This window comes from Aptenodytes patagonicus, chromosome 6 (assembly GCF_965638725.1).
Source record: "Aptenodytes patagonicus chromosome 6, bAptPat1.pri.cur, whole genome shotgun sequence".
NCBI lineage: Eukaryota > Metazoa > Chordata > Aves > Sphenisciformes > Spheniscidae > Aptenodytes > Aptenodytes patagonicus.
In genome coordinates this window covers 30723543-30744654 of record NC_134954.1, presented here as the reverse complement: position 1 = coordinate 30744654, position 21112 = coordinate 30723543, and the positions used below count along the sequence as shown (strand labels likewise).

Genomic DNA, 21112 nt, shown 5'->3' with positions numbered 1-21112 from the left:
CTTATGAAACTCTTCCAAGAATGTTTGTGGTTGGTTCAAATTTTTCTGTATTAATTACTCAAAACACCCAGATCTACGTTGTTCTGTACCTCTTGAGAAACTTCTTGTGACGCTGCTGTCAGAGAGGCTGTGCAGGCATCTCTCAGAGCTGAGCAGAGCGGTATGGTATGGCCTGCTGTGAGATGTCCTCCAGTCCCTGGGGCGTGTGGCAGCTAGTCTGTTTGAGATGAGGACGCGAGCCTGGTGCTGTTGTCCGAGGTCTGGAGAGCCCTTCCAGCGCCCTCGGCAGACAGACCGTGCTGTCTGAGAGCTTTTGTGGTAAGCAGTTTTAGAAGCAAACCTGGGTTGCTCTTTTGCTGCTGCCACCAGGTGGCAACAGCGCATTGCAGCCCCATGGTCCTTGCAGGAAGGCAGCAAATAGCAGCATCCACTCCTCCCAAATCCCTGTTACTCTGTTGCTGCTCTTCCCTTTCCTGCGTGGGTCATGCTGTCTGCCTCCTGCAGCCCTTCATGCCGGAGCATGAAGTGGTGCTCAAAGCCAGTAACTCAATACTGTGCACTCAGCTTTAAAGCACACATCTGTTGCTTGCAAAGCAGAAGGGAGTGGCTGGCTGGGGAGCAGGGGAGGTGGTGGCCAGTGGCTAGATCACTGGGACTCTAAGGTTTCCTGCTGTGTGGCCCAGGCCAAGTCTGGTTCAGTTTCTCATGTCTACCCTGGGTACAATAATAGCAATTCAGGCACAGCGAAGGTAAAACAGCAGAGAGTAAAATGTGTGCACAGTCAGTCACCTTCCGTGACACACAGATGGAAACAGCTGCTAAGTGACTGGGTTACATGGTGGCTGGATGACATCAGGTCTGGCTCCTCAAATTTTTCTGTACTGCTCCGTGGAGTCATTATGGGATGTTATTTGCAGCAGCAGCTTAGGCACCTTGAGCCTGGAGAGCCCTGAAAAGTGGTAGTACTTTCATAGCATAAACAGAGCTGTGCAGCACAGTGGTTAGCCTTAGAGGGTGTGCTAGGTGTTAAGTGCTCTCCCTGAAGATAAGAGTTACTTAGCAGGATAGATGGGTTAAAACTTTACTGTAAAAAGTGCAACAGAATAACTCTCTCAGTGCTGCAGTGCTTGTTTGGAGAGGAGCTATTTCTAGCACCATTAGTATGCCGAGAGGCTGAAGTGGTTTTCTGTATTGTACTTCTGGAGAGCAGCGACGTGGAAAAGCACTATTGCTGCATTATGCAGTTAAGCAGTAACACTATGAGAATAGAAGGAAAGTTATCTTCCTGACAAGAAGATCCTTTTGAATTTGTCACCTTCCCAAGGTATATGCTTTTGCCCAGTGCAAAGTGGAACTTTCAAGCCCTAGGAAAGAATGCACTTGTACAGAGAGAAGCAAGAGTTGGACTTTACCAGCAGTTTTCCTCTTTGCCGTGGTTTATAGTTTGCATATGGACTTGGCCACTGAGCTTCTGTATACCAGATGCTACTCAAGCTCATGCCAAAACAGTCTCTGCTTGAACTTGCAAGCTACGTTGGCAGTTTTAAATGGGGATGTTCTCCCCACTCACACTTCTTTTTGGTGAAGGTTCTGAATTGCAACAGTAAATATCTTATCTGAATTTAGCAAAGCAAAATAGTAGCAGAAAGTGCTCTAAATCAAAATTGCTCCTCTCTTTGGTGTGAGGCATAGGGCTGATTAGTTCTGCTCTACCTGGGTGCATCACAGGTACTGATAGGCATGAAGTGATTGCTTTGTTTTGGCAGTAATGTACTGCTCCGGCCCTTAAACCTTGCTCCTTGTAGGAATGCAAGGGGGAATTCAAAGAGGAATCCATACCCTTACAAGGTAGATCAGACTGAGCTGGTACTGTAGAAATCCACTTGCTTTGATGATAGCTCTTTGAGATCCCTGCTTGTACGGAGACTGCAGCAGACTGTTAAAGCTAAGTACTTTCGTTCCTGCTTTCAGACTGTATTGCTACAAATCTTGCAATATTGACTGCATGGGGCTTGCTTTCTGCTGATATTGTGGCTCTTAAAGCTGTCTTGAGTGTTCAGCAAAGAAAAGAGCCTTTATCGCCCTATTCTGCTGGCAAAGTGGAATAAGTGAGAGTGATGCTTGCAGCTGTAAAGCTGAGAGTGCAGCTGACTCTCCTGTTGGCTCAGCATCCCTTTGCTTCTCACAGTGACTAATGCCTAAATTAAACTAGGGTTCTTCCAAGCTGAGAGCATGGAGTACTTGTTCTTCCAAGCCATGTTCCTGTCTAGTGGTAGAAGACAGTTTAAGATGATGAAGCTGAATCCTGGGCTCTTGCAGACCTCTGTGCTCTGCTGAGGCAGGAATGGATGTGGCTAGTGTCATTCCTGGAGAGATTTTAGCTTTCCTGCTAGTCTTTCCTGACTACCCTGGAAGTTGCATGCAGATGGATGGGTGGATCCCTGTTTAATTGAGTGACAAAGGATAGGTGCTGGCATACAGTTTACCCGGGGGATGGACCTGGCACTCACTGAACACTTCGACTCCTGTCTGGAATCACGGACTATCTATGGAAATTAGTGTAAATGCTTCTTGAAACAGAGGACAAAATGCTCTGCTGGAACTGATAGCATGACATTATGCTTCAGTTACCTACCTGCTTTTAAACTGGAGCCACTAAATGTGGTTGAACCCGTTTGGAGTTATCCACCCAGGAAAATGAGGAGAAAGAGATGGCACTATCCAGAACTGCTGGAGGAAAGAAGATTGTTTTAATTGCCTGCCTATTGCCTGTGCAGATTGGCCAAACATCTGCTTTCTCACCCATGTCCAAATAAGGAACAGGAGTACTCAGCTATAATTCTGTTAAAACCGCAGTGTGGTCATGCTTGTGTTTACAAAGATCTCTGCAATTGAAAATGACAGCTTAACTCATTCTTCTGAGATGCCTCTGACCCCTTTTGCATTTAAGCTTTCCTCTATGAAACTTCCACTGCATCTTTCTGAAGCTTTTACTGTCTGAGCTGACCTGCTTTGTGAGGACAGCTCCAATGAGTGGGAGCCATTTTGGAGACTCCTTGGAAAGAAAACTATGGTTTCTTTTGTGTGTTGAGAACCACAGTTTCTCCAGTGGAGTAAACCCATTGTAGTGCTGATCCCTGGGTCCGAGTTCAGTATGCAAGGTCTTACAGAGAAAAAAACCCCATTCTTTCTCTCCCCAGGTGACTTGATAGCTGTTATTCCCTTGCTGACAGAAATTTTTTCTTATCAGTACATGTTTTTTATGTCATTAAACTAAAATATAATACTAAATAAAACCGATTACTAGGATGCATGTACATCAGAGAAAAGAACTCCCATGCTGTGCATCCGAGATGCCTTGTAGAAGGGAAAACTAGCAATCCATGTTTTGTTAAGGAAAGACTCTTCTTTGCTCATATTTGTCCAGAAACATTTGTAAACATGAAGATGCAGAGCTACCTGATTGAGTGCATAGTTGCTTGAATTAGGATTCTGAAAAGCTTTTTCTGTCCTCTTGTAAAGGAAGAAGGTGCAAAGCTGCCTGTTCTTTTATGCATCTTTCTGATGAGTGGCTTAGTGCTAGCATCAAACTTCTGTTTATTAATGAACACTTTCTTGGCCTCTGCTGTGTGGACCAAAGCTACCATTAACAGCTCTTTCATGTGAGTTTCTGCAAGGTTCAGTGATAATTTATGTAAATCACTTAGTCTCACACTGCAGCGGCCTGATCTCCTGGCTGCTTCTAGAACTGAAGTTCTCCTTGAATCACAAAGATTATATTTCTTCTAACAAAATGCTCTATGTATGTTAGTGCCAACAAGAAATTTTGTGCTGCTTTGGCTTCTGTCCAGAGAAACTGGTCTGTAGTTACCAGGAAATGAGAAGTAAGACCTTGAGTGAAAATACGCCTTGGGAGTGTGCAAGAGAAATAGAGCATAGACCCTGTGCAGGTCTGTGTGAAGCTGATTTTGCTCTGATAACTCACGATGAGCATTATCTACTTGTTTTAAATCAAGAAGTTATGTCTGTTAAATGACTCATGCTGTACATCTACCCTACTTTACGACTTCTACTAGAGGGGAACCTCTGCCCCTTAAACAACAAACGTTTGGCAGGAAGCATACAAGACGGCACGCTGGCTGCCTGTCTTCCTCACAGTGGGCTGTGAGAGATGTGCTTAACTGCTCCCAGTATCTTGGCTGTAGTGGAAAGCTCACTACCTGGGAGGGTTTCTCGCATTGCTTTCCCCTCTCCAATGCAGCCACTCTTAAATGCATGATCTGATTGTGTGTGTGTTATTTCTCACTGTCTTTGCCACACAGAATGATGCTAAGCCACACTAACTCCCTCCCTTACAACCACTAACACTTCACTTACAATTACTGAAGTAACTATGCACTTCAGCTGAAATTAGTCACTTGAATGAGATACCTCTCTTCCCCAGAACTGTAGTTTTATGTATTTCCACTAAATTCTTTGAAAACACTTCCCCTAATTCTAGTTTCACTGATTAACCTCCTCCTTGCTGCTGAGAGACTTCAGATTTAAGCTGGCTAGAGTATTGCTGGTGTTCCTTCCCTGTATGAGCTGTGGGATACTGCACTCTTACTGCCAGTTCGTGTGCACCTTCCTCAGGTGAAATTTCTGGAATGTTAAAGGGAACTTTTAGTGCAAGTTTTCACTTAAAGTTTATTCATGTAGGTAAGTAAATATTTCACAGAATCATTTAGGTTGGAAAAGACCCTTAAGATCATCAAGTCCAGTTTAAGCCCTTTCTTTGCTGTAAAACAAAAATATTAGAGCTGTGAGCATCTGTTGAAATTCTGAAGTGATGTAAAGCACAGCAGAGTGATATGTGAGTGTCTTGCAAAATACAAGCAAACAGCATTGCTTATGTTGAGGTTGTTCGTCAGGCTTTTTGTGAAAAGTCATTCGTCTTGCCCAATATGTAGTAGGTTTTTTTATTTTTTCCCCCCCTACCTCCTCATAATCAAATTACAAACTGAACTAGCTCAATAAGAAAGACTTCTCTGAGGTTGCAGCTTCTCTGAAGTTTTGACTTCCTCCAAAGGCTATTTGCCTCAAAAGCTACGTATTCATTTCAACACTTGACTCAGTTCAGTAGCTGGATAAAAAGTCTGTGTTGTGTGTGGGGGTTGGTTTTGGTTTTTTTATTGTCTCGGAAGCTTTTCTGCATTCTAAAAACCTTTTCAACTTCATGTTTGCTAGTTTAGTTTAGCACATAAAATAGAAATAAAATTATGTCTTTTTCTTTAATTGCATTTGTATGAATGTTCAAGGGGATGTACACTAGCAACATGAAGTAAAAATAACCTAGTATGTAGAAAACACCCTGGACACATTCAGATTTCTGATTTGTATTAGCTGTAGAATTGCTTAAATACACATCACTTTCCTCCTTTATAGCTGAGAAAGAAAACAGCATTGAGCTGTGTTCAGATGCAAATAAACAGGTCTTAATTCCTGCAAGTCTGAGACTCACCCTCTCTTAGAAACAAATATAAACCCAGATTAAAATCAGTGACCTCAAACAAGATTTCCTGCTTGCTGATTCTTACGTATGATTAAAATTGACTTGAATCACTTTGAAGTGGGTCCACCCTGAGCATCTTTGGCAATGGCTTTTAACATCTGGCCAGATGTTTGCTGTTGTCATGCCAGTGTGCAGTGCTAGAGTCTGATACACTGGAGGAGATGTGCAGGCTGGGCAAGAAGCAGAGCACGAAGAGCTTCTTGGCCCTTGTCGAACTGATGGTCCAAGACCTGTAGCAGATCTTTCCTGAGAGCCTGGAAAAATAACGAGGATGTGCTGTGGAGCCTAGGAAGGGACCACTAACAATGATGGTGGGGTTTTCCTTTTTCCCTAAGCAGGGGTGGGTATATGTATTGCCTCATCCCAAACATTCAGAGCAGCTACTGCACCCAGCTGCCTTTCAGAGTCATGTAAACACTCTGGTTCAAAGGTTTCCGATTGAAGTAAGGGAGATGATGGAATTCAAAGTCAACAAATATAAGTTAACCCTGCTTTGGACACCCACTTGATCAAGCTCATGTTTCAGCCAGAAGGAAGGAATTGCTTTTGTCCTGGCTATTGTACATGCCTGATTTGGATATCTCAATGTCAGGTAACAAAAAGTTGCCATCTCTTTTCTTCCCCCACCCTTTTAATTAAAGTCTCTTGCATCAAAAGTCATGAAAACTGTCATCTTAAAAGTGCTGGGAAACCCAGGCATGCTGAGCAATCATTGCTTTTGTGGAAGGATCTGTTGATTACCTTCTGTGAGCATTTCTGTGTCTTCTACAGTGGACTAGGAAGCTCCAGATCACCACAGCTGCATTTTTATATGCAGAAACAATCTAGCGCTATAGTTTCATGGACATTTGTCTTGATGGCAAAACTGAAATTGTTTCCTTCTGCTTGTAGCTATCTTGGTTGTACTAATGCAACTCTGTCTGCAGATGTGCTTTGGATTGAAGGTTTATTGCATCTGGGTGAAAAATAACCAGCCAGCTCCCTGAACCAGTCCACAGTGCCAGTGAACACAAAATTATAGCAGTGCAATTAGGAAGGACAATTTGGGAATGGGTACGAGCAGCTGGAGGTGAAGTTTGCTTTAGCTGACCCTGCTGCTGAAAAAAACAGCCTTATACTGCCCCACCAAGTAAGAGGGGTAAATCTTGTTAACCAAAGCAGTCTTGAAGAAAATTTTTGTCAACAGGGAGTTCTACAAACTCCTGGGGTGTAAGGAGTGTGTAGAAACACTTTGCTGGCAGTCAGGGTGGAACTGTGCATCCTAATGGCTGAAATGCTGCATGGCATAATCAATTGCATATGAAGGAATCATGCGCTCCGAATTTGATCTGTGCAGAGACATCGGTCTACCTTCCTTGTCTGACAACTTGAAAAGACAGATTTTTTTAAAAGCATAGTTGCTGCCCTGCCCGGCACTAGAAGCTAAGACTGAAGAGCCCTTCTGAAAGTCAGTAAGGGTTTAATTAAAAGTAGGGCCACATTCTGGATATGCAAAATTTGAGTCTAAATCCCTTGGAGCATGTTGAGGGCATGAAGATGTGTGCAGGGTAAAGAGTCCTGCCTTGTGGTTATCAGATCCGGCAATCCATTTGCTCATGTAGGACATGTCCGTGCCCCAGCACATTGTCTCGAAGCAGCAGATAAATGCATCAGAGCTCATAAATGCTGCTGAGCCAGTGCAGAAGTGCCTGCACCCGCTTCAGGCTCTTGAGATTTCAGGATCGTTGCAGGCAGAGGCACCTGCCTGTCTTCATCTGTCCACGTGCGTGTTTCCTGTGCGGAAGTGTGAACTGATTCCCAAACCTTGTGGGTGATCAATCGCTAGAATGAGACAAAGGCTTATCCTCTGCCTTTGTGGCTTAGAGCTTGAAAGGGAAGAGTCCTCTTTGCTCTCTTGGGGATAGTGACCTCATTAGGTGTTTTCTGCCTTTTCTATTTTGGTGGTACAGTATGTAAATATTTTATTTGTGTTTCAAAGCAAAGCTATAGCTGTCGAACAACTTAAAACTTCTTATTTCTTCTGTGTGTCTGCCTTCTTCTTGGCTTATGAGATGATCTGTTCAGTAAAACGTGTCATTTTGAAGCAAATTAGAGGATAGGAAACCATGAAAACAGTTATATCTACTCAATTAGGTTCTTAAGCTGATGATGCAGCCTCATCAAAGTCCTAGATTTAGCTAGAAGCTGCTGTTTTACAGTGGACAGCTGGTACCTGAGTAGCAATGTTTGGTTAAACTCTTCTCAGGCAACATTTCCAGAATAAGATTCAGGAATACTGGTAGACATTCAACTTATGGTACTGCTTGCTAACATTAAATTCATGCTACAGTTTCCCCTTCAATGTGTTTGTATGTCAGTTCTGGAGTGCACTGTATCTTTGTTCTGCCTTTGTCAAAACATACATATAACAAGGAAGTTGTGTCTAGAAACAGTGGTAGTGAGCATGGCAGTGGGTTAAGAGAAGATAACTGGGTATTGGTGATAATCCATGTCAGAAACCCAAGTAATAGACTGGTTGCTAAACTTGATGCATTTAAGTCACTAGACCCGTATCCTTATGAAGGAGGACAGTCTAAAGGCTGTAGAAGGTAAGTTCACTGTGACACAGCCTCTTTCGTCTGGCATGTGACACTTGGCACTGCAAAATCCTGCTCCAGTGTGATCCTGATATGCAAGTAACACAAGAAACTGGCTTTCAGGAGGCTTTGAATCAAACCCTTCAGAAATGAGAGAAAGGTTCAAAACGCCTCAGTATTTTGCTTGGGTTCCATTAAGCTGCCATTTCCATTTATTGTTTTCCTGTTGCAGCTGGCAAAATATTTCTGTATAAAAAGAAGCTTCTTCTAGCATCCCTGCTCCTCCTGTATGGTTTTGCAACCTAAAGCCTGACATTGTAGGTGTTTTCATAGTGGTAAGTGATAACCTCACAAACACAGAATTGAAGTATTGCTGCAAAAATCAGACAGGGAGAGGCAGTGGGGAGAAGATGGTATATTAAAACTGGGTGAGATAATGCAGAAGAATGCCAGTGTTTTGCCAGAGCATCTTCTCTCTGAAGGGAAACCTCTTGTAGCAGGTGGGGGCTAGTGGGGTTGTTTCCCAGGCTCTCTGGCTATGAACTGTGTGTCTCTGGCATCCCTCTGCTTCTCTGAGCCCTTACTCTGCAGGTGTTTTAGAACATCAGATCTATGTGTTACAGTGTATAGTTTCTGCTGGAATTGTTGTAGGCTGTGTGAAGTGGCTGGGATTGGCACTGTGAGGTGAAACAAAACAATACCTCTGATAGAAACCAGGCTGTGTGAACACAAGGCTGGAAATGACCTCCTAGGGCACTCAGGGTTATTCTTGTGCTATTGCAGGAAATCGTATTACGCAGACCCTTTCATAAGCTTAGTGTGCTCACAATTAGCACAATTAGTTGCTTCCACTGCAACTGTTAAAAGGCCCTTCCAGAGACTTACTTATCTAACGGTTAAACTATTTAATATTGAGCATAAGCTGTCCACATTTAGACTATTGCTGTGTTCTCACTGATGTGGTTTCTCCAGGGTTTGCTTCCACTTGACGTACTTATAAAATGTAGTCATATCACTGTGGTCCCCTGGTTTTACTAAACGAATGCTCCGAGCTGTTTTGGTCACCCCATTGGAGATAGGCAGAAGCTGTGGTGTGGATCCTGTTGTTCCAGCCAGAACACTGTCATGCTAGTAATAGCTACACTGTGAACAGTGGTTTTGGGTGATATAAGCTGTTTCTGCACTGTTTCCTGGTACTCCTTTGCCACAAGGGTTTTTCCAGTATAGATCTAGCCTCTAAGTGTTGTAGCCTAAACGTACTATGGAAAAAGGGGCTCAGATTACACTGGCAGCTCTTTGGATTGTAACACCCTGGTCTTTTGCAGTCAGCTGATCACTGTATGCTGTGGTTTCATCTATTTTTACTTATAGGGGTATCTTTCAGTGTGAAGCTGTATTTTTAGTGTGTAAATAATATAGGTAGAATACCATGCACTTTTTTTTATACAAGGTTTTGTTTATTATACACAGCCTTCACGTTTCTAGTTTTTGTGTCTTTGCTGCAGGGTGGAAGTTGAGGGGGTGCTGCATGCTGTGACAGTCGGGCAGGGAATACATGGGATGGGTTTGGCACCTGTGGAGAGCTGGAAGGCACTGTGGCACTTGCATATTTGCCAGAGTTCTTGGAAACATTATCATTAGTTAAGCAATACTGATATTTAAGCACTCATCTTTGTTTCAGAGCTCTACTGAATAGGGGCAGTTTAAATAGGACTAATGTTTCAAGCTGTCAGCTGCTGCAGGAAGCTAAGATGTAATTTTTAATGATTTTTCAGACCATCAGGTGCACTCTGCAGAGAAGGGGTGGGTTAGGGATGGGCAGTAGCACAGGATCTCTGGAGTCTTGATTTCAGCTTCTATGGGACAGGCCCCTGTCTATAGTGACTATATTTAAATTTGAGGAAGGCTAGTGGATAAAAACAAATTTCTGAGAGAATCTTTGAGCAAATACTGCTGGTGCTGAAGATGCACAGTCACTATTGCCATCTTAACATGATCATCTCAAGCTTAGCCAGGGGTCCCCACCTGACTACTGCTGCATACACGTACCTCTCCTTAACCCTGCTCATTTCCCAGAAGACAACAGCTCAGAAAGAGGATCTGTCGCTGGAGGGAAAACAGGCTTTACCGCATCCCCCCTCCCAATGCAGCAAAACACTCTCCAGCAATCCACTTAATGGCAGACCAAAACATACACTCTGTGTTAAGCCTGCGTGCGAGTTGTGTGTTGGATGCTGGCCAGAGTATTTGATACATCATATAATAAGGCTTTTTCATGCAGTTCATTTGTTCCTTTTTATTACTCAATTTTGAGACTGGCAGTGGTGCAGGTTGTGCTTGGGGTTTTATTGTGATCAACACCTTGGAGAGCTGTACTTGCCTCTGTCTTTTCTCAAAGGCGACAAGCAAGAGATGGCAACCTCTTGCTTCTGACCTCCTTTTGGAAAGGTTGTATTTTGAACATGCTGCATACCCAGTTGTTAATCTACAAATTGTTATTTGTTGAGGAGAATTTGTGCTTGGGCTGGTAGAATTTCTTGTCTGCAGGAAACTTCTATTTCTAAAACTTCTTTTGTTTCAAATCATAACACAAAAAGCCAACTCAATAGAGTTGAAATGGCATCACACACACACGGAAAAAAGGTTGAGCATTGTGGCATCAATACGCTAATGTTGCAACAAGTTGATGTTGAAATTAATTTCTAAGTATGTTGGAACTAATTGAAATGTTTTCCTTAAACTTTATATGTTAGTTTTCTTAACACACTGAGATGAAATGGACATGGTCCTGCAAAACACTTCATTCTGGACAAACTATTTCCTATCAGCAAACCCATTTCATTTTTTTTAACCAGACTACTCATAGTTTGGGAGAATGCAAGCACCACTTGCTTTAGCCCTGAGCCATAGCTCTCTTTGTTAATCACCTCCACCGTTTAGGATTGAACTGGTGTGACTAGCCCACTGTTGAAGTATGACGTCCTGCAGTTGCCCAACTCGGGTACCATCTGAAAATGCCTGGCCAACATCAACTCTGCAAAAGCCACCACAGGAATTCACCAGGAGCTGTTCCTATTTCAGCAGTGCATTCATCGCTGTCTGTTACATGGGGTAACCTGGTCCAGAAATTATGCTCCTACTCTCACGCCAAAGATGAGTCCTTGAACGAAGCCCCTGCGCACTTGCAGTAGAATAACAAAGAACCTCCTTAAGAGAGAAGAAAGGGGAGGAGAAAGCATTGCTCTCTGGCTATAGCAACCCCACCTCCCGGTTATTTCATCTTCCTTACAAGGCTAAAGCTAGAAGCTTTCCTCTGCTGCCTGGGTCACTTAAAAGCAGCAGAGCAAGCCCTGAGGATCCCAGTGGAGTGCAGCCAGGATGCGAGGCTGATGGAGATGGGAAAGGAGGCACTGGCGTGAGCCCTGCAGAGAGCACAGCTGAGAAGGCTGGTGCTCTCCAGAGGAGAAGTGTGACAGTATCCTATGAATCCTAAACCAGGTGTTCATTGATGCAGATCTTCCAAAGAAACATGAAACCAAACCCAAAAAGAAATCACTGAGGGGGAAAAAGTGCAACATGAGAGGTAAATATATTTTTCATTGGGAAAAACAAAAATAACTGGCTTTATTTCATTTGGAAATCGTTATTGTAAGTAGATGTCTAAAACTAGGGACTGAAAAATACATTTACTAACATCTGAATAAAGACTTTGGTCTGACTCCAACTTCAAAAGCAGCACTGGGTTAAAAAGTCAGATCAACAGATGAATTCAGGTGCCTCTGAAGAAATTTTTTTAATTCACACCTGAAAACTTTCTTAAAATCTGCTTTTCTGTTTTGCTCTCTCTGCTATTGCTAAAGGGTTTTGAGAAGTAGTATGCATGTTGCTTGGGGGAAAAAAAAAAGAGAAAAAGAGTGGCAGAACCAAAACCTAAACTGAGAATGTGGTAAACTGCCTCCAGCGAGACATTTCAAATGCTTCCGTACCTCTGTTCTTGCATTAGTGCCATTTCTTCAGAAAGATCCATGACCTACTGAGCTGGAATGTCTGTTGACATCTGGTTGAGGTTACTGTAGCTGGTATTTGAGGTTCAGTTTTTTCCAGTTTAATTGAAACAAGCTGAGATTGTCTACACATTCTATGAATTGTTTCCACACTCTGACCATCTAGTCTCTCTGAAGGGTAATTCTAGGGCTGCTGAATCTGAACTGGAAAAGAGGAAATACCTTGATAGTTCAAAACTGCAGCCCTTCCGAGGGTCATGCTGCCAGTGAAAGTCAGAGCGGCTGAAAGGTGGAAGACTTTGCCCTTTGTCTGTAAGATGCACCGAGACAGATGTTTTGCAAATATGATACTACTGACTTTAGCGTAACTGTAAGATATAATACTTGGGCTTCTGATTTACATCTTTGTAATGCTAGAGGACTTACATATGCTTTTATTCACCAGGTAAAATGAAAAACTGGCCTTTTGAGAATAGCTGCTGGGAGCTGTGACAAACCAAGAGACCAGAGGATTACTACACAGCTCCTGCAGATTCTCATCTAAGGCATTGGCTCAGCCTTCCAGCAAGTGTATGCTGAGGTGTGAGTTCAGCAGCCAAGGATGGAAGTGCTACGCCGTTCCTCAGTCTTTGCTGCAGAGGTGATGGAGGTTTTTGACAGGTCTCCCACTGACAAGGAGCTTGTGTCCCAAGCCAAGGCTCTCTGCAGAGACTACATAAATTCGAGGCTAATTCGAGCGGGTGTCAGCTGGAGCAAACCTGAGTACAATGCACCAGTGCCTGGCGGTAAGCTGGCTGAGGTGTCCACCATACTGCTGCGACTAGGTAAGTCCCTGCGGGTATAGGTGGGAACTGAAACTATATGGAGCAATTCAGACCAGACTAAAGTTTCTGGAACTGATGAGTGCCAAGAGGCTTTTCATGTGATGATATAGAGGTTTTTCTTCTCTGCTTTGGGCATTTAGATTTGTTTTTGATGATCTTCCCTAAACAGCTCCTTTACTTGCATTTCCTCAGTCCCTTGGAGCACTGCTCAGCACAGTGTTTCTGCAGAGCTACTTTTTTCTGAGGACTTGCAACAACTTAAAAGCATGATGCAGTCCAAGAAAGCCCAACAGCAAACTAATTTTATCTGCAGAAGACTCCAGCTGTGTAACAGTTTTCACAGTAGTTTCGGTAGTCTTTCTCAGCTTGGCATTTTAACAGGTCTTGCAGTGTTTTCTCCAGACGTGGGTGACTTGGCTGCCATGACGCAACCTAAGCTGGCATCTTAGTAGAGTACTGCTACCTCTAGACTTGGGCTTCATCAGTTGCTCACCCAGCTGTGAGGACGTTTAATTTGAGGGTAGTTGCTTAGACCATGTGCATTGGAGATTTTATAAAAGCTGCTTTTCAATGACAGTGTGTTGACAGTGTGTTTAATTGTCCTTTGCCTACCTTAATCATTCATCAGGACATGAGTTTTCTTGTGTTTTGTTGGAGCAAGGAGGAGTTGGCTGATGTTGCCTGGCATACACTGCCATTCAGTGCCCAAACTAGCCAGCTCCGCTCACGGCCAGGTGACTGCCAAGGCTGCAGGGAGAGTGATTTGAAGGTTATGCCTGTAGGCTGCTACATGAAGACATGCTCTGGAGTTGTGCTTGTACCAGGAGAACCTTCTAAATGCTGACAGTTGCCTGGCCTTTTCTTTAGGTTTTGGCCTCCTGCGTGCTCAAGTCTAGCTGTTTGTCTTTTGGGATCCCAACACCCTCATTCTTGGAAGTTGCTTCCAACATCCCTCTTTGCCTGCAGGCTGTATATTAGTTCAGATCTGGCTTGGAAACTACCACTAGCATTTGCATCTGATTTAATTACACCAAAGTTCAAATAAGTCTGGTGAAGTAACATTTAGCTGTGCCTAACAAACTCAGGAGCAGGCTGGTCTCCCCGCTTTCTCCCCTTTCTTTCTACTTCTGTTTGATATTATTCCAAATTTCTTTTTAAGGCATAGCTGTGTTTCTTTTAACTGACTTCTTTTTTTCGTTCATTCTTTTTCACTTTTTCTCTCCTATGCTGACTTTACTTCTATTTTTGTTTCCAGTGGTTGTTTGGTCTTTGGGGTTTTTTTTTTTTGTTCTTCTGTCAATCTCACTGCCTCTTTGTCCTCCATTTCTTCTCTGCCTGACTTGGCGGTTGAGATTTGTTTGCTTTCAACCAGATCTTCTGTGGGTGGCCAGGAGCATGTTAAAGGGCAAGCAGGTGGCAGACTGGATCTGAAGGCGTCTCCTGGATGACTCTCCTGTTACTTATTCGTGTCCAGATGGAAAGATTTGGCTGATAGTCCCAGGAACTTGGTGCCTTCTCTGAGCAAATCTGTTTCGAGAGCGCCATGTGGTACCAATGCAACAAGAAGGGTGAGCAGTCCTCCTTATTAGGATGAAGAGTTGTTTCCATCCTGTTTGTTCAGAAACTCTGCCTGCCACGTGGCCTGTCCCTTTCTTTTCCCCTTCGCTGCTATAACCAGTACAAGGCCGAGTGGTATCCAGCCACCTGCCAGGAACAGTAGTCCTTAGCTGCTTACTAAGCAGTGCAAAAAGCCAGATCAGTTTTTTCTCCATGGTAGTACTGAGAAGCCTGTGGAGATAAGAAGTTGGAGTATTTCCTAGCCCTCTTGCATGTAGGGAGTCCAATGAACTGGCTGGTGGGCCAGCAGAGGTGCTGGGCACAGGTGATGCAGTTGCAGTCTTGGGGAGTGAAAGCCCATCAGCTCAGTGAGGCTTAGCAGCAATTAATGAGTCAGAGGTGGCAAAACCTAATGAGACACTGCAGATCAACCTGCTGTATGTGTCAGAGGTCTGGTTTATTTGAACTTGTCTATTCTGTGGCCAAGACCCAGGCAAGTGCCCTTTCACCGCTGCACTGAGCTTCTGCATGTGGGAACTGTCACTGCTGCCCTCCTTGTTCCTCCATGATTACTGGAGGGAGGAGGAGAAGCACAGAAATTGCTCTAAATGTTGCAAAGTGTGCAGCTGGGCATCTGAACATGGACACTGAAGACTGCCACCAATGTAACATGCTGCTGGAGCGGTCCTGGGGCTGCCAGGGTGAGGAGTCTCCATGAGCCTGGGACTGCTTTCCTGTGCTTTTCTTCCCCTGCCCGCTTTTGTCTGCTCTGTGCACTGCTGCAGGGCAGGGCCCGCTTTAGCAGCATGTGTGCCTCCAACCAAAACCTGATCTCATCTGGGGCCTCCAGGCACTGCTTGTCAAAAGCTGTAACAGTGGCAGGCTACCAAGTGCTGATCCCAGCCTCCCATGCCTCCCTCTCAGCTAACCACCGGCAGGGCTATCCCCGTTTCCTTGCATTCACAGGGAAGCCTGTGTGCTCCCTGCAAGGAGAAAACAGATGTTGAGTAGTGCAAGTAATGTTTCCTCTTATCAGGGTTGACCATGTGTTGGCAGGGTTTCCTCTTGCCATCAAATTGTGTGGGAGAATCACACACAAAGGGCCCGGAGAGCTCATCTGTGGAATTCTGTAGGGCTGGGCTTTGCCTGTGCTGTGTGCCAGTGACCAGTTAGATGAATTAAGGTCCAGTGACATGACTGATAAAGCTAATGACTCTATAACAAGCTCCTGACTAGGGTGTCATCTTCCTCTTCAGTCCTCATCTAAATGAAATTTTCAGGAGGATCAGTTGCCCCAGTTGCAAGTCATCTGGGTCTTGCAGTAGGACATAAAGCTGTTGTGACAGCTCTCCTGTTCCTCTGGGTGCTCCAGAGCACCCTTGTGCAGGAGAAGGATGCAGAATGTCCTTCTAAATCTAAACCAAATAGGACTCTCCATGCACAAAGGGCCTTGGTCCCATGCAACGTTTGCATTGTGTAATGCTTCTACAGCAGCTGTGCAACCCTCATTAAGTATCTGTGAACCCCTATAGAGAGATAAATCCATTGGAAACTGGGCTTTATTAATTCTACTGCTCAAAAATGGTTTGTTTTGCTACAGAGGAAAAGCATTGCTGCCGTTGCCCAAGCTCCATAGCACAAACCTGTGGGAGGAGGTTCCCTGCTTGTCCTTGGTATTTCCGTCTTGGTCTTCAAGCTAGCCTAACACCTCCAACCATTTCCCAGCTGGGGAGAAAACAACCTGGAGGTTAAAGCATGTGTCTGTGTATGTCGGGAGCCTTGTTGCTGAGGAGTCAGCCAGGCAAATGAATGTCTCTTTAACCATTTGGAGGAGAGAAAGAAGTCCAGATCGTCACTCAGTGCCTGCGTGAGCGTAAAATAGCTGAGCTGATAGTCTCTTTGCTCAATTAATGTTGTGCAGCTCTGGGTGGATCCTTGGCTTTCATCAGCCTCCAGCATTCTTTAGTCGCTCTCATCTTGAGGCTTTTTTGTACAAGTCTGATGGGGTGTTGAGAAAGGGTGTATCTCTCAAAAGCTTACGTAGAGGTACATGCCTCCTTTTCGCTTCTGAAGAATAATGAGATGGCTTTGCTTATCTGAGGCCTGCCTCCTGTGTTGGAGGAAAGGCAGGCATCCAGCCTGGGAACATCATTTATATCGGGGATTACTGCAGCCACACCACTGGTACAGGGCCACTGCCTGTCCCCACTCCCTTTAGAAGTCTCAGGCACAGGGGATATTAGGAAAGCATGGTGCAGGTGGCAGGGGGTTGCATCTAAATGACCCTAAGTGCTCTGCTGCCTGTTTAAAATAAGATGGAGCTGGGGTTAAGTCTCTTCGACTGGAGGAATATGTGGGGTGGCCCCAGCTGTAATTCCTACATGGTGAGAGCAGGACTTGGTGTTCTGCATGCTGACGCCTGACTGTTTGTTTCCAGGGGATGAGCTGGAATACATTCGCCCCAACGTCTACCGGAATATCGCCCGCCAATTGAACATCTCGCTGCACTCGGAGACAGTGGTGACGGATGCCTTCCTGGCAGTAGCTGCGCAGATTTTCACTGCAGGTACTGTGCCCTGACAGATACACAGACAGGGCTGGGCAGAAAGGAACAGGATAGAGCCACCTCTCTCAGAGAAGGCATGTTTCTGGGATGGCCTGCAAGGTGGGGCATAGTTTCTGAAAGGGCTGTGGGCAGTTTGGCAGTGTGCCCTGCTTTAATGATTTAATGAGAGCTCCTCTATGCTCTGTTGTTCTGGCCGGGAAATGCCCTGTTTTATTATATCCTCCTGGCAGGTTCTTGCTCATTCTAGAAGGCATCTCCTGCCCTTCCTCATTAGGAGGTGGTGTGTTACCTCATTGCACAGGGAGGTCACTCATTCCAAGCTCCTTTGCTCACCATTGGCAACTGGAGAAGATTCATTACATGGGAGTTTCCCTTGTTCCAGCTCATGCTGCTGATGCTAGGAGCCAGAACCAAATCATCACAAGGGAGTTCCTCTCTTTCTGGCTTCCTTTTCCCCAGCAATAGCCAGAACTGCAATGGAGCCTGCTGCTTCCAGTTGTTGCTTCTACTTTCTCATACTCAGAGAGACAGGAGCCTCGGCCCTCAAGGCTAGCTGTTCCAGACAAGCGGTTGCTTTGAGCTTTCTCACTGCTTAGACGTGAATGTTCTTCTGCTTCTGTTTGGCTCATCCCAGATATGATAGAGACGTAGATTTACGTCAGGCAAGTCCTGACACGATTGTAGGTTTTCTGCAGTGTCTTGTTGTGTTGTCCATGGAAGGGACAGTAGGTGTTAGAGACTGGAAACAAACAAAAAAAAACAACAAAAAAGAAGGGAAAAGACAAAGACAGCTACTTGCTAACAGCATAGTAGTGTGAAAACACTGGATCCAGTGACATTGACATGGGAAGTGTCACAGGAGGCAGTGATTCTTGTTACTTTGGGAGTAGTTGGTACACGATAGAAGTCCAGGTTTCTGTTGTACTTTCAAATAGGCTTCCTCACTCAAACCCTTTTTATCTTCACAATTGGTGATGTATCTTTATGCGTATGAACTGCATGGGAACCACTGACACCCTAGAGAAGCCCTGTGCTGACATCCTGGACTTCAGATCTGAAGTGTGTTGTGGTGGAGAGCACAGATCCTCTCCAGAATCACAACAGATGACAAAATAGATCTGAGAGAGACTGCAAAAGCATGGCTTTCAGCAGGTCTAGTAGGGCAGATTTACTCCCCAGATCAGGGAAACTGAAGCTGTGCCATAAGAAATGGATAGAATTGGATTCTGTAGCTAGTAGTGCAGCCCTTGGCATCCTTTCAGAGCATGCCTGGAATGCAGATTGCCTTTGCACTGGGCTGACTTGGGAGGCCGTATGGGCTCAGAAAGCAAGAGCTAGGCAAGTATGGCAGGAATGTCTGAGTGTGGCTGTGTTCAAAGTTCAGGTGCCCTGTCTTGTCACTTAGTGCTGAGCCTTACTTGCATCAAGGCTTACAGAAAAATGAAGATCAAGTTTGCAGGCTCAGGTATTTGTATTGCAGGTAAGTAGGTTATCTTCTTAGATGACTATAGCTAACTACATCAGAACTGGCCTACCTCCAAAGCTGAAGTGACACAGGGAATTAAGCCAGAAAGGTGGGTGGCTGCAGGTGGAGCAGACTGTGCGTGCTGCTATGCTGCATAAACATGATGGAGGAAACAGGAGAAAGCCCTGCTGGCTTCTGGGAGTCCTGCTCTCGCTGGTGTATATTGACAGATTCATTGAGAGCCGCATTTTTTGGAGTTCTTCAACTTCTCAGTTCAGGAGTCAAGTGAAAAGTGTGGATGGTTTAAAATGTTTCTGTTGAAAGTAAAGCTAGAAATTGTAACTCTTGGTTCTAAACTTGTGGTTTTCAGGGTAGTAAGAATGAGATCTGGACTCAGCCCTTTGAGGCTGGCAATGCTAGAGACTTTGGGAACATGGTAGAAGCCCAGGCTCAAGCTCTGTTGTTAGTTCTGCCCCTTATCTGGGGACACCGTGCTGCATAAATGGCTGGCAGTTGGCTGGCTGCACATGGGGTGGATTCAAACCTTCCTGGTGCTCTGTATGCTCTGTTTTTTCTTCTTTCTCATCTCTGCCTCAGAGCAACTAACAGGATAACCTGTGAGCATGAAGCTGGGGTTGTGTATTCAATTGCTTTTATCAATTCATTGTTGTAATTTCTCTTGCTAGAAGGCTGCTGAGAGGCAGAGGGGGGGAGTTTGCTGATTTTTAATGTTCCTGGATCTCAACTGCAGTCTCAAGACTTAGTATTTAATGCTAAATCCAGCAAATCAGAGTTGGCTGTGGCAGCCAGACACTCATTCCTAATTTTTTTTCATAGTTCAGAGGAAAGAGGCTCTCATTGAGCAAAGGAAAACAGAGATTCAAGTGCAGTCTGAGTTTTCATGCTAATTGCCAATGACTAAAGCATCTCAGCGTGTTTTTCACTGTCCAGTTTATTAAGAAAACAGCTACAGTCTGGCACTGCAATGCCTAGACAGTCTGGGGAGCCCCATTAGTCACTCGCAATGCCTTTCCAGCAAGAGAGTGGGGGATTTTGACCCTATCTTGCTGGAGAGGTTTTCTCCTTAATCTTTTACATGGCCTTCTTCCACACTCTGGTCTGGTTTTGAGTCTTTACACTGTAGCTCTGGCTGTGCTCACTTCCTGCCCACACTGTCTGCAAGTCTTGACTAAGCACAATCCCTAGATGGACCTCTCAAGAAGGCAAAACTGAGGACATCTGGCATCTTTGTTGGTCCCACTGCATGGGTACGTTGTGCCATATTCGACTTCAGAGCATTGTCTATTCCCGTTATCTCAGGTTTGGCTCTTCTCTGGTGTAGCAAGGACAGCTTGAATCCCAATTACGGCAAGATTAACAGCTGACAATATAGGCAGAAGGTGAGCAGGTCACAGAGCATGGTAAGGTGCAAGCTGTATTTTGCTTCTCTGTTTCCATACAACCTGTTAGTTATTCAGGGTGAGGAAAGCTCATCTGTGTGGAGACTGGCACCGCAGAGCCCTGACTTGCTTTGGATGTTGAAGGATCTGCAGCAGCATCACCTCTGTGACAATACCACTGGTTCTGGTGTGGGGTCCAAAGCTGCTCTGCAGCCAGCAGGAAACTTTCCACTGACTTCAACAGCCGTTGGATTGGGCCTGGCTGAGCTGGCATTTACATTAGCTGTTTAAATAAATCCCAGAAGGCAGGGGTCACTTGTTGGAAAAACAGAAGAAGAAAAGGGAGGTGCATTTTCCTTTCCTAAGGGAAACAATTTCCTCCAGTTGGTAAGAGCTGCTAGGCATGAGGGCTCTCTCAAAGCTTTCATCCTGGTTTTGTATTGTTTTAGGTGCTCATTAGTTTTTAATCAAGAGTGCTTGGGCTGAAGTGAACCCTGTACAACAGGAATGCATGGTTAATGGGTTCTAGGGAGAAAATACTTTCCCCTGCAGGGCAAATGCTGTTAGAAATGCATCCCACTGCTTCCTCGTCGCTTAGGCCTTATGAGTTGAGCTTCCTGCCTTGCGCACGTCCTTCTTGGCTTCTTTCTCTCCACCGGAGGAAAGTATATTGTGTCTGGCTGTGTCCTCCCAGCTGTTGAAATGTAGCACTTGATCATGTTTCTCTTAGGTCTGATTTGAAAGTCAGGCTTTGATGCTGAGTGGAGCAGAGAGAAGTTTATTTGAGTAACCTTGGATAGTGTGGTGCTCTGAGACTCTGTACAGTCGTGTCTCGTGGCTTCTTGAGCTCTCCCCTGGGGCAGGCAAGCTGATGTGCAGCAGGAATGTTTCAAGAGCAGTCCTCTCCTGCTAATTCATTTTCCCCTGGGCTCACCAGTGTTTACATACCTTCAGCTCCATGACTGGCCTTGAGTCTGCAACTTGTATTTCTTACTTTTTAAAATGCCTTCTAAGCAACTTTTCACATTTTCCGTGTCCTTTTGTTCTATCTCTGTGAGCAGCAGTTTCAGAGCTTTCTCTGTTTTGAACACTCCTTTATGGACCAGTTTTCCATTCCCTCTTGTCGTTAGCTCCTGTGCATGCTAGTCCACACAGTGGGAAGCTGG

General features: G+C 44.8%; 1 protein-coding gene across 2 annotated transcripts in view; it reads left to right on the top strand.

Annotated features, from left to right (window-relative positions):
* Nucleotides 1-21112, top strand: part of BOK (BCL2 family apoptosis regulator BOK) — a 36697-nt gene that overhangs the window by 3463 nt on the left and 12122 nt on the right. For both annotated transcript variants that reach the window (XM_076341871.1, XM_076341873.1), the window contains exons 3-5: nucleotides 11071-11713; nucleotides 12580-12958; nucleotides 16953-17081. In XM_076341871.1, the coding sequence (XP_076197986.1) occupies nucleotides 12736-12958; nucleotides 16953-17081 (352 nt within the window). In that variant the 5' untranslated portion in view covers nucleotides 11071-11713; nucleotides 12580-12735. The remainder of the gene's footprint in view (nucleotides 1-11070; nucleotides 11714-12579; nucleotides 12959-16952; nucleotides 17082-21112) is intronic.